At 38.4% G+C, this 17,647-nt stretch overlaps 1 protein-coding gene across 1 annotated transcript; it reads right to left on the bottom strand.

Annotated features, from left to right (window-relative positions):
- Window positions 1–6,215: 6,215 nt before the first annotated feature.
- taf9 (TAF9 RNA polymerase II, TATA box binding protein (TBP)-associated factor) lies at window positions 6,216–10,446 on the bottom strand. Its single transcript, XM_018667247.2, has 7 exons — window positions 10,329–10,446; window positions 9,472–9,553; window positions 8,938–9,074; window positions 8,714–8,848; window positions 8,556–8,637; window positions 8,100–8,213; window positions 6,216–6,680 (listed from the first exon to the last, which is right to left on the bottom strand). Exons 1-7 carry the CDS (start codon window positions 10,428–10,430, stop codon window positions 6,523–6,525), a joined length of 810 nt encoding a protein of 269 aa, XP_018522763.1. The 5' UTR covers window positions 10,431–10,446; the 3' UTR covers window positions 6,216–6,522.
- Between the last annotated feature and the right edge of the window lie 7,201 nt (window positions 10,447–17,647).

Below are 17,647 nucleotides of genomic sequence, written 5' to 3'. Positions count from 1 at the left end.
TTGGATGCCTTACTATACTATGACATTTTTATGACATTTTTGAACACATGCTATACTATAAAATTTTTATATTGTTTTTGACTACATATTATACTATGACATTTTTGACCACATGCTATACTATGACATTTTTATGACATTTTTGACCACATGCTATACTATGACATTTTTATGACATTTTTGATCACATACTATACTATGAATTTTTTATGGCATTTTTGACCACATGCTATACTATGAATTTTTTATGGCATTTTGACCACATGCTATACTATGACATTTTTATGACATTTTTGACCACATACTATACTATGAATTTTTTATGGCATTTTTATGACATTTTTGAACACATGCTATACTATGAATTTTTTATGGCATTTTTGACCACATACTATACTATGACATTTTTATGACATTTTTGACCACATGCTATACTATGACATTTTTATGACATTTTTGACCACATACTATACTATGAATTTTTTATGGCATTTTTGACCACATACTATACTATGACATTTTAATGTCATTTTTGACCACATACTATACTATGAATTTTTTATGGCATTTTTGACCACATACTATACTATGACATTTTTATGACATTTTTGACCACATACTATACTATGACATTTTTATGACATTTTTGACCACATACTATACTATGTCGTTTTTATGACGTTTTGGATGCCTTACTATACTATGACATTTTAATGTCATTTTTGACCACATACTATACTATGACATTTTTATGACATTTTTTACCACATACTATACTATGACATTTTAATGTCATTTTTGACCACATACTATACTATGACATTTTAATGTCATTTTTGAACACATGCTATACTATGAATTTTTTATGGCATTTTTGACCACATACTATACTATGACATTTTAATGTCATTTTTGACCACATGCTATACTATGACATTTTTATGACATTTTTGAACACATGCTATACTATGAATTTTTTATGGCATTTTTGACCACATGCTATACTATGACATTTTAATGTCATTTTTGTCCACATACTATACTATGAATTTTTTATGGCATTTTTGACCACATACTATACGATGACATTTTTATGACATTTTTGACCACATACTATACTATGAATTTTTATGACATTTTTGACCACATGCTATACTATGACATTTTTATAACGTTTTGGATGCCTTACTATACTATGACATTTTTATGACATTTTTGACCACATACTATACTATGACATTTTTATGACATTTTTGAACACATGCTATACTATAAAATTTTTATATTGTTTTTGACTACATATTATACTATGACATTTCTGATGTCTTACTATACTATGACATTTTTATGACATTTTTGACCACATGCTATACTATGAATTTTTTATGGCATTTTTGACCACATGCTATACGATGTCGTTTTTATAACGTTTTGGATGCCTTACTATACTATGACATTTTAATGTCATTTTTGACCACATACTATACTATGACATTTTTATGACATTTTTGACCACATACTATACTATGTCATTTTTATAACGTTTTGGATGCCTTACTATACTATGACATTTTTATGTCATTTTTGACCACATACTATACTATGACATTTTTATGACATTTTTGACCACATACTATACTATGTCATTTTTATAACGTTTTGGATGCCTTACTATACTATGACATTTTAATGTCATTTTTGACCACATACTATACTATGACATTTTTATGACATTTTTGAACACATGCTATACTATGACATTTTTATGACATTTTTGAACACATGCTATACTATGACATTTTTGAACACATGCTATACTATGACATTTTTATGACATTTTTGACCACATACTATACTATGAATTTTTTATGGCATTTTTGACCACATGCTATACTATGACATTTTAATGTCATTTTTGACCACATACTATACTATGACATTTTTATGACATTTTTGACCACATACTATACTATGACATTTTAATGTCATTTTTGACCACATACTATACTATGAATTTTTATGACATTTTTGACCACATACTATACTATGACATTTTCATGACATTTTTGTCCACATACTATACTATGACATTTTAATGACATTTTTGACCACATACTATACTATGTCGTTTTTATAACGTTTTGGATGCCTTACTATACTATGACATTTTTATGACATTTTTGTCCACATACTATACTATGAATTTTTTATGACATTTTTGACCACATGCTATACTATGACATTTTAATGTCATTTTTGACCACATACTATACTATGAATTTTTTATGGCATTTTTGACCACATGCTATACTATGACATTTTAATGTCATTTTTGACCACATACTATACTATGTCGTTTTTATAACGTTTTGGATGCCTTACTATACTATGACATTTTAATGTCATTTTTGTCCACATACTATACTATGAATTTTTTATGGCATTTTTGACCACATACTATACGATGACATTTTTATGACATTTTTGACCACATACTATACAATGAATTTTTATGACATTTTTGTCCACATACTATACTATGAATTTTTTATGGCATTTTTGACCACATACTATACGATGACATTTTTATGACATTTTTGACCACATACTATACTATGTCGTTTTTATAACGTTTTGGATGCCTTACTATACTATGACATTTTTATGACATTTTTGTCCACATACTATACTATGACATTTTTAACCACATGCTATACTATGACATTTTTGTCCACATACTATACTATGACATTTTTATGACATTTTTGAACACATGCTATACTATAAAATTTTTATATTGTTTTTGACTACATATTATACTATGACATTTCTGATGTCTTACTATACTATGACATTTTATGACATTTTTGTCCACATGCCTATGACATTTTACATTGTTTTTGACCACGTGCTATACTATGAATTTTTTATGACATTTTTGATTGGTTTTCGACACTTTACTACACTATGACATTTTTATGACATTTTTACATTGTTTTTGACCACATGCTATACTTTGATTTGGTCATTTTTGTCCACATACTATACTATGAATTTTTTATGGCATTTTTGACCACATACTATACGATGACATTTTTATGACATTTTTGACCACATACTATACAATGAATTTTTATGACATTTTTGTCCACATACTATACTATGAATTTTTTATGGCATTTTTGACCACATATTATACGATGACATTTTTATGACATTTTTGACCACATACTATACTATGTCGTTTTTATAACGTTTTGGATGCCTTACTATACTATGACATTTTTATGACATTTTTGTCCACATACTATACTATGACATTTTTAACCACATGCTATACTATGACATTTTTGTCCACATACTATACTATGACATTTTTATGACATTTTTGAACACATGCTATACTATAAAATTTTTATATTGTTTTTGACTACATATTATACTATGACATTTCTGATGTCTTACTATACTATGACATTTTATGACATTTTTGTCCACATGCTATACTATGACATTTTACATTGTTTTTGACCACGTGCTATACTATGAATTTTTTATGACATTTTTGATTGGTTTTCGACACTTTACTACACTATGACATTTTTATGACATTTTTACATTGTTTTTGACCACATGCTATACTTTGATTTGGTCGGATTTGTTGGGTCTCTCTCTGTAAATACCTATTTTAAAGAGTACGGTCTAGACCTGCTCTATATGAAAAGTGCCTTGAGATGACTGTTGTTGTGATATGGCGCTATATAAATAAAATTGAATTGAATACTATGAAATTTTTATGACATTTTTGACCACATGCAATTCTGTGATTTTCTTTTGCTGCTTTATTCTACTGTGTCTTACATATAATGACATTTTTTGACATTTGCACATAGTATAGTATGACATTTTTAGGAATCTTTAAAAGCATGCTATAACATTTTTGATGCCTTCTTGTAACGTGACATTTTTACTTCTTTTTCTGAATTCTATCACTTCTGTGTTGCTCTTATATTAAACATTTCTTTAACTGTTACCACTAATATTAGATTACTTTTAGCATTACATACTACTCTTCTCATTACAAATTACTTTTGTATTTGCAGAGAACTTTTACTGTCGCAAGCTACAGCTATTAACTGAATACTGTGACTATTACATCTTACGATATGGCTACTTATTTTTATATTACTTGAATACTCAACATAAACAGTTTGATGTCCGTGCTCTGTGTTGGACAGTTGATGTAAAGGTGTTTGTGAATTACCTGGAGGCCTCTGTCCTGGTCTCAAAGAACTTCATTGTACGAAGACTCTCTGCGATTGTGGACAATATTTCTGAGATTATTGACAAAGTCTCTCTGAACACTGACAATGCAAATTAATTGGGGAGTCACCACGAGTCATGGACGACGTCTCAGCGATCGTGGACGATGTCGTGGACGAAGTGGTGACACCTGGAGGAAATCAAAGAGAAACACACGAAGGAAAATGATCAATACACTACTACCTATTCCTCATCAACAGTTTAACCATGAAACATAGAGAAATATTCAACATTACAGCTGAACCACAACATTTAACAAAAAGTTGCAGGCGGTTTCAGAAAATGAATAAAAACAAACAGCTGTATATTATTAAAGAAAGATAACTTTGGTATTTTTGAACCTCTGCCTTAACATTTTTGGAATCAATGTAATATATCATTATATATACATATATATATATATATATATATATATATATGTATATATATCTCATCCTGACAACGCAGAGATCCAAAACTAGATTTAAAATGTTCAGGATGAGACACAACACTAACCAGACACAGACCAAGAGATGACCATTGTGTTTTCATCTGTCCACATTAGAGACTCACAATTCATGTCAGGGAAGCTTCAGTCACGCACAAGCACACTCTCACCACAAACTGCTGAAAACACAAATAAATCAAATTATGTCATTAAAAAAGAACGCTAATGCTAACGCTAATGAGTTAGCTCATTAGCCTTACCTTAGCACCAATTGTCATCTTTGAGAAAAACGGCTCCAAACTCGTTTTAACATTCAGACTTCTTCAGTAATGAAGTTTTTCACAGTTCTAACAAAACAAAGCGACGAAGCCGACGACTCAAACGGTGGTTTTACTCCGTATTTTCACTCGTTTTTCTGACCATGTTTCTTTGTTACTCTGCTCTGCTCAGTCACTGTCAATGCCGACCCACGTACGGCCGGTGACGACACACGGCAGCAATGTCGGCAGACAAAACGCTGATTGGTTGGCTGAGTCTGCTCCGGTCAGTGCCACTGTGAATATATATTTGCCCCCAAGAATCCGAGCCAGGTCAACAGAGTCTAGTTCAGATCCTACCCACTGCCAGAACATTTAGTAATAAACACGAACCTTTCTCCAAATGATTACAACCAACAGTCATGCTCAAGGTCATAAATTGAGAGTTTCATTTTAATGAATAAAAGTCAATATAAAAGAGATTAGATTTAATGTTTAAACATGTACGATAACTGTAGAATCTAAATCGAATATTTTCTCTGTGAGCTGATGGCTAACAGCCCCTTCTGATGTCCTCATAGAGAAAGATTTTTTATGTTAAACTCTTTTATCCAGCGTTTCACAGATTTTATTCACCTGGTCTGTTAGAGAAGACTTCTGTGGATAATTCAGCTCCTAATAAAAACCTCCTGAACGACGAACACTGAAGGAATCCAAAGTTAACAAACTAAGCTAACGTTAGCAGCAGCTGAAGAGCACCGGAGAAAATACGTTTTTTTACAGTGAAACTGCTAAATTCAGTGTTTTGCTGGTTTTACTCATTGTTTCTGTTTGTTCTAGAGAGGAGGAGACCTCTGTGGATAAATCAGCTACTGGTAAAAAACCTCCTGAACCATTAATACTGAAGGAATCCTGACATAGAAACAAACTGAGCTAACAGTTTGAGCTAACATTAGCAGCAGCTTGGCCTGAGTCCACCTAAAAGCATCGGAAAAAAATTGACTTTTAACGTGAAACTACTTTATTTGGTGTTTTTACTCGTTTCACTCATTGTTTCTGTTTGTTTTAGAGAAGAGGAGACCTCTGTGGATAATTCAGCTCCTAACAAACCCCCCCGAACGATGAACACTGATGGAATCCAAACCTAAAAACAAGCTAACTTTAGCAGCAGCTTGGTATCTTTCCTTTAAAAACAGGAGCGGCTAGTGTTTATTTCAATAGTTTATTGTAAATCACATCAGAGCAGGTTTTCCTCTGCTCCACTGAAGCTTCTGTTTGTCGGTTTGAATCCACAGTCCAGCTTTAACACTCACTGGAGACCTCAGACTGGTTTCACTGGTGAACTCCCAGTGTGAACAGGTGGAGGCTCCAACTGCTTCAACAAATGTTCTAGAAAACTTAAACTAACACAGTGAGGTTCTGAGTAACAGGGGTCAGTCTCTTTACTTTTTCAGGATTAGGAAAAAGGAGATTTGTTTTTATAAAAAAGAGGCATGGTCATCTTCAGTCTGGCCGTCATAAAGCGTCGTAGTCGTCGTCGTCCTCGTGCTTCCTCTTCAGCGACTCTCCGCCGGTGTTCTGCGACACCATGTTGGTGGTGATGAGGATGTTTTTGGAGCCAATTAGAGACGGGTTGATGAGGACGTTGGAGACAGCCGGCGTGGACGGCGTCGCTATGGAGACGAGAGGAGAAGAGGAGGTTAGACTGTTTTAGATTTCAGACTGCGACCTCTGTGCAAAGAAGAAGGTGGAGCTCAACGGCGGCCATTTTGACAGAGATGATGTTACTTTTTATTTCAACTACTTCAGAAAGAAGAGAAGAAATTTAAAGATTTCTTTAAAGTAGATAAAATAACAGAGCATCAACATTAGAAGGAGCTGCAGGTTTAGTATTTACTTACTTTCACTTCTCATATGAACATTTTCAGTGTTTGGAAATAAATGAGTTTGAGGGAACAGTAAAAATTCTCATTTTGACATTTCCAAACTTTATAACACATCACATTTACCAACGCTCAACACAGTCAGTACATCTTAAACACCTGTATATATAAAAATCCTGTTGTTTCCTCAGATTATGTCACATTCTCAGGTAGAGTTGCAAAATTTGGTGAAGTTTAAAAGTTGGAAGTTTTCTGTGAGAATTAAATGGAATATATGGGAATTAACGGGAATAAACGGGAATAAACTGGAAATCTGCAAAATAACAGGTTAGCCTATAACAGGGAACTCACATGTAGCTGGAAAAACCATCTTGCAGCATAATGTTTGTTAAAACAACCAGATTTAATATAAATTGAGTCGGGAATATGTTTAAGAATCAAAGTTCTACGCACAAATAAATCAAGTGAAAAATGTTTTTAAAATGTGTATTAGTTTTCAGCTTCAGACGTAACAACATGTTTATGTTTACATATGATACAGTTTGTATAAATAAACCCAAATTTACAGTCAATTCCTGTTCATTCCCATTGATGTTTCCAACGTGGAATAGTTCAAGTCTCTTTGGTGTTTTTAACTGTAAGACTCACTTTGGCCACAAGAGGGAGAATTTCCTTTGTAAAGCCACATAAAGGAAACTTAATACCGTAATTTCCAAACTATTGAGCGCACCTGACTATAAGCCACACCCACTAAAGTTAAAAAGAAAAAAAAAGTACATATACAGGTCGCACTTATCTATAAGCCGCAGGTGTCTAAATGTTTTGGCGGTATGAAGCTCGTTAGCCCGTAAAAATCTACAAATTAGCCGCATCATTGTTTAAGCTGCAAGTTTCAAAGCGTGTGAATAGTATAATATATGTGAATAGTTTATAGTCTATAGTGATTCTAATAAAGTTTGACTGTCACCTGACACCTGACAGCAAAACAGCCTCAGTCTGGCTTTTCATTAGCTATGGTTTATAAACATTATTTGCTCTCCAGCTTTTATCTGACTGTATTTTATTATTAGACCTTTTGAATGCAATGAAAGTAATTTTGTTTTAGTTTGGTCTTATTTTTCTGTGACTCCCCCACACGTGTAGATTTAACAGACTGGACCAGCCAGCTTTGAACCCTGACGTTAAACTGAAGAGGACGTGGGTTCTTACTGGTTTTGGTGGTGGTTGTCTGGGAGGGGGGAGGGATCTGCACGGTGAACCTCTGACCCGTCAGAGACACCGGAGCTCCAACTTTAGTGGTAACGGACTGAACAGATGGAGTTCCTGTGGAGGAAACACAGGTCAGAACAGTATACCAGACTCCATTGACTAAAACAGGGATTTAACCAGGAGCTGCTGGAATACCACTGCCTCCATCTGTTAGTGTGTTTGTGTTACTGTGAGACTTCTCAGTGGTGGAAGAAGTAATCAGATACTTTACTGAAGTAAAAGTACCACACAGTAACACAGACACACTAACAGATGGAGGCAGTGGTATTCCAGCAGCTCCTGGTTAAATCCCTGTTTTTGTCAATGAGGTCTGGTAGAGATATATAGAGATGTTTCTGGTTAAACTAAAGGATCTGTTTCTGTAGGAATCCTATCATATTGATGTCAGATGCTCACCGAGGGTCGGCGTGGTCGGTCTGCTGGAGACGGCGCCGACACTGAGGCGAGGGACTGATATCCTGCCGGCAGACGACGACACCTGGAAGAAAAAGAGTTGTAGTGTCGCCGAACATCAGTAAAATAAAACCTGAGGAAACAGGTGACGGCGTTTTTACCTTCTTCTGTATGGATTTGAGTCTGTAGTTGGGGGCGGTGAGACAGTAGCGGTCTGGGGGGAGTCGAGGTCCGGTGTAAGGTTTGATCAGAGGGAGAGGAGTCTGGTTCTTCTGCCGTGCAACCTCCAACAGGAACTGATCAACAGGAAACAGGAAACAGAACATAAACAAACAGCTGAGGAGACGAATCAAACAGCAGGAGACTGAGCCGAGGTGTAACTGACGTCTCGTGGCGGCGGCGAGGTGAACGACTGGTCCATGCGGCACTGGATCGCCAGTTTGATGTCGTCGGCGTCCACGTTTGACTTCTTGGCGTGCGCGGCGTAGATCTTGGCGTCCTCGATGATGGTCGTCACGTATCCTACGAAGAGAAACAGAACGCAGACTGACGATGACACTTCAACTTCTGTTAAACACCATGATCGGTTGTTTACGTCTGCAGTTTAATCGACAGGGGAAGTGACTGCATTAATGTGAGTGTTTACTGAGCTTCACTGTGTCAACACGTGATTATCTCCTTTATCTTCTCCTGTTCGACTGAATTTAAGTCTGTTGATCCCTGAGGTTCAGAACAAATAAACAGCTTGTTTAATAAGAGAAAACAGCTGAGATTACAATAAAGTTTTATACAATGATTAATATGTTTTCAGTGAGTCCTCATTATTAAACCAGGAACAGGTTAGAAACAGTAATCCATGAATCTAAAGGCCATCTGTATGTGATGTTTACGTCTCTGTTAAACAGAGAGATTCACTCACTGTAGGTGAACTCCAACATCTGGTTGATGACTCTGGGCTCGTACTCTGTGATCCCCATGTCCTTCAGGATCTGGATCATCACCTGCGCCGACACAGTCAGGGTCAGACAACAATAAAGCCTGAAGGTGAGCAACACTTCACACCTACATTATATTAACCTGTATTTATATCAAATGAGGAATGTGTGTGACAAAGTCCCAGTCCAGCATTAAAATTAAAATAAACCTGTAAAGAGCAGGTTTTAATTAGAGAATAAACTCAATATAAAGTTGAGTCAAACCATAACTGTCCCTGAATATTAAACATGGTGATGAATGGAACAATAACGTCTTTAATAAACCTCAGGAACTAAAGAGGAAGGCTGCAACACCAGTTACTGAACATAACGACGTTATTTCAACAAAATATGAATCAGACCCAGGAAGGTCCGAGCTGACCATGTTATCTGTTGATCTGACACGGAGTGCAGTACTTATACACGTAACGGAGTATTTATACTGTGTGGTCAAGTACTTTTACAGCAGTAAAGTATCTGAGTACTTCACTGACCCTCTGAATTCACCTCACAGTGTCTCAGTCAAACTCTGACCGTTAATGTTTCATTAAATCCAGCGTCTGTCAATATCAAAAACAGCTAACGGCTAAGCTAGGCTAACACGCTAGCCGGTGGCTATTGTTGTGAACGGCGGTGCGATGCTAACGTTAGCTGCTAGGCTAGCTGCCGCTTCAGAAGGCTCAGAGAAACGCGTCCGTTACCGACGCTCCCTGTAGTTTTTACTCAAAACAGCGGCCGTGTTTAGTTTAAACTGCGGCTCCGCGTCACACACACCTCCACCGGACTGTTTCAGCGCCGTTACCTGAGCGTCTTTCGGGATGGTTTTCGGAGCAGACATTTTAGTTCCTCCCGCAGCGGCTTCACTTCTTCTTCGGCTGCTTCTTCCTCTGACGTTTCCGCTCATGCGCAGAAACCGTCAGCGACACCTGCTGGTCAGAGGACGTCATCACCCACGTTAACACACACACACACACACACACACGCACACACAGGCTGATTACTAATGTTAATGTAGTTCGTTACTTTTCACCGCTGCAAAAAATATTTATTAAATACTGTAAACAGTAAAACTACAACAACAAATATAAACAACAACATAAAGGATGGAAAACAGAGAAATATATTTAGGAACATGCTGTAATTAAATACAGTTAGTTCCATGTGGTAAAGTTACTTTTTGAAAAATGAAGGTTACATAGAAATAAATGGACACTAAGCTCACAGCGTGTTTGTTTACATGTTTCTGTATATGCGTTTATTTTGTATTAATAATTTTATTCACATAACTGAGGACTATACAAAGGTTTAACCACAGGAAACCTGCAGGAGGCGCTACAGGAGAACATACTGAACCCTGGGCGAGAGACTCTCTCTTTCTGCACAAACTCTCCTCACTTCACTCAAACATGTGGAGCTGAAAACATCCCAGATACACAGTAAACAAATAAATAAACATCCTGAAACGTCACATTTAAGTAAAAGCAGTAAAACAAAACAAAAACACAGTGAAAGTATTAAAGTATTAAGAGTACGATTACACATAAACTCAAAATCAGAATCACAGAAAACAGCTTCTTCTTTATCTGGTATTCTTCTTGAATCCTGAACGTAACGTCTCTACACAAACAACAGTGAGGAGCTGAAGATGAAGGACGTCCTGCCATCATCCCAGGATTCTCAAAATCCACCAGGAACCACTTCAACCAGGACCAGGACCAGATGACGTCCAAAGGTTTCAGACCAGTGTTAATGTTGTGTTAGAAAGATTCAAAACAGCGGTCTGGTCCTTTAAAAGCAGATCAGATCCCACAGGTGAAATAAATCAGCCCTGGACGTGTGTGATAACAGATCTCAGAGGTCGTAAACCACGCTCAGTGTGGAGTCTTATCGCTGAGAAAGACGACGAGCCGCTGCAGGTTTGCAGATGACGAACGCCTCTGACAGACTCAGGATGTAAAGACGATGACGGGAACGAGAGTCTGATAAAGGTGTTGACTCAAACAGCAGCCGCTGTGTAAACCAGCAGGTAGAGCTGAACTCACTGCAGCTTCTTCAACAGGAGTCAGATCAGACCCTGCACCTGCTCTCAGTTAAAGACAGGAGAGTCAGAGATCAAACTGTTTCATCTATGGCGTCAGGTTAAATAAGACTGAGTCTTTAGTTTCCTTCCTCCTTCTCTGATCTCAGGACAGAACAAGGTGTAAATGATGAAGATGTTCATGGTCTGATGTTTGTCTCAGTAACGTTTCAGCTGAGATAGACACCTGTCCTCTGTGGTCTCTGTGATCCAGTGTGGTCTCTACCTGTACCTGTCCAAACAGCTGACTCTGTCCACAGGTGAGTGATAAAACACACGTACACGTTTTTCACAGTCGTCTCTGGGAACTTGTAGAATATACAGTGTGTGACCTCTGACCTTTGACCTCTGCAGCCCGCTGCGTGTTTCCCACCGCCGAGCTCAGCAGTTATTAATCAGCTCAGTTTACCTGTCGGCCTTTATGGACTCGTTCACTCACATCGACGCCATAAAACCATGAGAACCACGACACGTCGGCGTCTGGACCAGAGGTCACTGACCTCCACAGCACTGATCTGGATCTGTGACTGGACAACAAACAAACTCTCATTAATGTTATTATTATTATCATGGTTGTTATTACCTTCTACATCTCTATGTGGAACCTGTGCTGTTCCTTTCCTCTGTCTTTAACCCCACAGGTCGAGGAAGATGGCCGCCTCTCGAGCTACCTCCACACTAATCCCTGTTGCCATGGTTGCGTGTGACGTCCGCAGTTTTAGTTTGGAAACTAAAACTGTTTTAGTCTGGAAATGATGACGCACACGCCCACGTTCACTTCCTGATTCCCCGAGTCATCAAGCTCTGATCACGTGATCCGCTTCACGATGCTTTAACAATTTGAATAAAGTATTTTTGAATATTAGCGACTTTAATATCTTTATACCTGTGGCTTCAGTTGCCTGCTCCACCTCAGCCATGTTTAATCTTATTTTTTCCAAGATATCTCTTATTTTTGTTTACGCTAATTTAAATTTTAGATTCTTTAAATATTGTAGTTTAAAACGAGGCTAAAGTTAAAATCCTGAGACACGTTTCATCAGCTGTAAAAGTATTAATGGAACTGTTTCCTTGTTTGTTTTCCTTCTTCCTCTCTGTCGTCTCCATCTTCCTCCTCCACCTTCTTGTCGTCCTGGTGTTAAATTTCTCGCTGCACCTCTGAGGCGCCCGGCCACACTTCACAGGTGCAGTCTGGGTAAACAATGGCGGGAAGCAGGGGAAGCCAGGAAGAGCCGGGCCGGCCCCTCCCCTCTCTGTCATTAGCATTAGCATTTTTAGCATGCACGGCAGCCTCAGAGGTGTGAGCGGTTCCTCCAGGTTGACTCTGGGTCGTGACCTTTAACCCCAGCTGCCATGTATTTTAACATGGAGTGAAGTAAGACACGAGTTAATGATGCTGTTAAAGTATCACCGACGATCGTGTGTGAAAGGTCAAATTATTAGATTATTACAAGGCAAACACACACACACACCACACACACACACAGCAGTCTGACTGTTTCTGGTCAAACACAGTTATAAACCTGTGGAGCCTCAGTGACTGAGACACAGCAGGGAGGGGCTGCTTTGATGTGTATGACTGTGTGTGTGTGTGTGTGTGTGTGTGTGTGTGTGTGTATGACTGTGTGTGTGTGTGTGTGTATGACTGTGTGTGTGTATGACTGTGTGTGTGTGTATGACTGTGTGTGTGTATGACTGTGTGTGTGTGTGTGTGTGTGTGTGACTGTGTGTGTGTGTATGACTGTGTGTGTGTGTGTGTGTGTGTATGACTGTGTGTGTGTGTGTGTGTGTATGACTGTGTGTGTGTGTATGACTGTGTGTGTGTGTGTGTGTGTGTGTGTGTGTATGACTGTGTGTGTGTGTGTGTGTGTGTGTGTATGACTGTGTGTGTGTATGACTGTGTGTGTGTGTGTGTGTGTGTGTATGACTGTGTGTGTGTGTGTGTGTGTGTGTGTGTGTGTATGACTGTGTGTGTGTGTGTGTGTGTGTGTGTGTATGACTGTGTGTGTGTGTGTGTGTGTGTGTATGACTGATTATAACTCGACTGTGTTTCAGTCTCAGAATCAGAATCAGTTTGACTGTAAATCAAATGTTTCTGTTAAACCTTTAAAGTGTGTGAAGCTTCCTGAGCTTCAGGTGCAGCTGATGGAACAGGTATGAACCTATAACTCACCTGGGGTCAGACCGAGGACACGGAGGTCACATAAAACAGAATAACGACGCTCAGCGACTTCCTTTTACTTTTTCATTGGTTAACCATTGATGGTGTTTAACAACCTGCAGGTCACACAGGACTGAAACGAAGAGGAGGAGGAGGAAGAGGAGGAAGAGGAAGAGGAAGAAGAGGAAGAGGAGGAGGAGGAGGAGGAGGAGGAGAGGAGGAAGAGGAGGAGGAAGAAGAGGAAGAGGAGGAGGAGGAGGAGGAGGAGGAGAGGAGGAAGAGGAGGAGGAAGAAGAGGAAGAGGAGGAGGAGGAGGAGGAGGAGGAAGAGGAAGAGGAGGAGGAGGAGGAAGAGGAGGAGGAGGAGGAGGAGGAGGAGAGGAGGAGGAGGAGGAGGAGGAGGAGGAGGAAGAGGAAGAGGAGGAGGAGGAGGAAGAGGAGGAGGAGGAGGAGGAGGAGGAGAGGAGGAGGAGGAGGAGGAAGAGGAAGAGGAGGAGGAGGAGGAGGAGGAGGAGGAGGAGGAGGAGAGGAGGAGGAAGAGGAGGAGGAGGAGGAGGAGGAGGAGGAGCAGGAGGCCTATCAGTGTTTCTCCTGCTGTTGCCAAACATGAACTTGGAGAGGAATCAGAGTTCTGCAACGTCAGTGTCGAAACATCCGACGCTATCACCAGGACGAAGGTTAATGAGGGGGAAAGGTAAAGGTGGGAGGACACACACACACACACACACACACACACACACACACACACACACACACACCTGCAGTTAAACCTGCGTTTATAAGCTGCAGGTAAAAACAGGTCAAGAGCTGGAAAATCTGATTCACTTAGATCAGGATTCACTGTGAACTCCATCTGCTCCTGACCAAATACCTCCCACAATGCATTTCACCTGAGAATAAAATCTGCAGCTCGGGTTTAAATAACACGTGTTAGAGTCGGTGAACTGTTCTGAGGTCAGTACAGTGTTCACATTCTGACCCCTAACAACCACCCACAGCTCCATGGCAACCAGAGAGCCACTGCCCAGAAACACCCTAGCAACCACTCAGAAGGCCTTAGCAACCACTGCAACATTCTAGAACCCTGAACATCTTTAAACTCTGTCACATGACCACGAGCAGAGAATCAAACTGTCTGTACTTAAATAAAGACGATTTGTCGTGTGGCGTTCACTGACCGCGTGACGTACGTCAGTATTTCTGACTCTTCTGACAGAGTCGTCCTCTCACACTAACTTCTTCCTTTTTCCCACAGTTTGACTGATGAAACAGTGGAGACCATCACACACACACACACACACACACACACTACAATATTACAACCAGAGTTTTTCATCTGTTAAACACTTTGTGTTTCTGCTATGAACATGAACATGATCTGTGAATGGTTCAGATTTAAATGTCAGAGGAATCACTGTCCTCACTGCTGACGAGGTTTCATATATGATCCTATTTATATTCGTTTCATTATCATCTTACAGGGAAATTCTACTTTTTCTAATTTCAGAATATTTTTGAATTATCTCACGTATCTTTAGAGGCAGTGACCTCACATTGTTGTTGTCTGTTTTATTTGTTTATCTATTCTGCTATTGATCATTTTTTCTAATTTCTTTCACTTTGGTTGAATCTCATAAAGAACTTGGTTGGATCACAGCTGCTATTTGAAGCTGAAATATTTATTTGTCGTGTTTTCACTTCTACTTCCTGTTTCTTCATTATTCAATTTTCCCACAGTTTAAATTGTTTTATATTATATATATGTATTGATGTTTCTGTTGGTCAGTGGAAACATCAGTCAGTGTGTTGCTGTGTTTCATTAAAGGCAGTAACATAATAATGAATCCAGTGAAAGGTGTCGTCACTACAATAATATAAACTTGACTTAATAGAAACAGTTGAGCTGATAAGAGCTGTGACAGTGTGTTGAGTCTCTGATGTAGGTTAATGGGCTGCAGCAGTTTACTGTGTGATGAGCTGTAATTGGAGACAATAACCTGTCGCACTGATAGACTGTAATCACTGTTCATAAAACTCCTCATTTCACCTGAACACACACACACACACACACACACAGCAGCAAAATCTACAATTATAAAAATAAAATTGCAAAGTTTAATGTCATCATAATTTAATTTGTGAGTTTTTTAATGTTAATTTATATTCATAACTTCATGTCTTCATTTTGCTTCTAAAATGTTCCTAAGAAATAAAAGTATAAAAGATAAATCTGCACCGTCAGTTTTTTTCACATATATTGTTGTTTTTTGTTTCTTTAATCAGGGATCATGTTTTAATTAATGAAATTTAAATTCTTTATATTTAGTTTTTATTTATCTGTCTATTATGTTTAAAACTATTAAATTGTTATGTGTATTTTATGTTTTTAATTCTACATATTTTTAAAAGTTTCTTATCGTATTGCTTTCACCTTATGGTGTGTATTTGTGTATTTATTCATTGTGTTTGATAAACTCTCATTTAAAAAACCAGTGTAACACACACACTTACTGACACAGACCAAACTTCATTAAGAATCTGCTGCATTTTATTTATTTGTCTGTTACCTTTCTCTATAAAATGATATGTAATTTGATTATTTTTCATTTTTAAACTGAATGTAATTTTGTCGTTTATAGAATCTATTGTTATTGTCTGTTTTTCAGTGTTTATACACAACTTAAAAGAGTCTATAGAAGCAGCTCAGGCTCAGTGACACAGACCAAACCTCACTGAGAATCTGCTGCGTTTTACGAAGCTGTTACGGGGGAATACCAGTAGTCCCCGTCGTGTCTTCAGTATTATCTGCTCTTTACAGCGTTACTACCGTTCCAACACTGCGTCTTTACAACTCCACTGTTTATCCACAATCAATGTGGCCAATACAGGGGCGTATTAGGGGCAGTAAGTATATTGTAAATGAAAGTTTATGGTAAAATGGCCCATAAACACGCGGCTGTATAAGTCTGGACGAGCTGCGGCGAGGGATGATTCCCTCAGTGTTTATGGACGCTGACAAGAGGTGAGAGTTATTTGCTCACTTTTTCATTTTATTTGCTCTAATTATTGGAGTGTTGACAGAGATGATGCAGTAAACATCTTTGATCACCTGCAGACACATTTTAATGAGACGAAGTTAAGGCAACAGAGGTGACGTAGTTTTATAACTAAACTTTTAATATTAAACCTGAACATGAATATTTAGCCTCTTTTTCACTTTCACTGTAACTCTGTGTCCGACCTGAAGCCTGACATTTGTTCAAGGTCGTCACTGCTGTGTTTTACCGTCAGCCATTTTGTTTTGGAGAGGTGAAACATGCCCTGAAATGGCCGCCGCCTCGGTCGTTATCATCGGGCTGTCGTCGGTGTTTGACCGTGTGAGTGTGTTTGAGTTTAGCTTCCGGGAAGAACCAGCCGATACAAAACTGATACCTGATACTGATAATACTGGCGCTGATAAAGACAGTTCAAAATGACATTTTAAGAGAAACAAGAAACAAAACGAAGAAAAATTTTGGGTCATTTTTTAAAAAGCAGATAAAAACAACTCTTTTTACTTTGCAGGTTACGTCACTTCAGTGATAATCAGTCGATCTGTATTTTACAGGTTAGCGTTCTCGACATCTTGGTCTTTACTGGCCTCTGACTTGCTGCAGAGTGAACCTTTGACCTCGCTGATAACAGCCGAGGATGTTGTTCCTCATTAACACCGTCACTGCCCACAGACAACGAGCGAAGCCACCAGGCCTCAGCCATAAAAACACTCTGTGTTTCCCGCTGAGCAGTTTTTCACTCGTCTACTGTGTAAAAGTGAAACTGTACTTCAGAATGTTCGATGGATTAACCTCTGATGGCAAAAATCTTTTGGCCCCGTTGACACATGG

The sequence above is a fragment of the Lates calcarifer genome, unplaced genomic scaffold, assembly GCF_001640805.2.
Source record: "Lates calcarifer isolate ASB-BC8 unplaced genomic scaffold, TLL_Latcal_v3 _unitig_5878_quiver_531, whole genome shotgun sequence".
Lineage (NCBI taxonomy): Eukaryota > Metazoa > Chordata > Actinopteri > Centropomidae > Lates > Lates calcarifer.
Note: the sequence above shows the minus strand (reverse complement) of the source record. Positions and strands in the feature narration are given on the sequence as shown.

Coding starts and splice junctions, on each gene's coding strand:
- taf9 (XM_018667247.2), bottom strand. CDS start 10,430: ATGAGCGGAAACGTCAGAGGAAGAAGCAGCCGAAGAAGAAGTGAAGCC. Junction 9,554..10,328: donor CCATCCCGAAAGACGCTCAG/GTAACGGCGCTG, acceptor GTGTCGGCGCAG/GTGATGATCCAGATCCTGAA. Junction 9,075..9,471: donor GATGTTGGAGTTCACCTACA/GTGAGTGAATCT, acceptor TTCTCTTCGTAG/GATACGTGACGACCATCATC.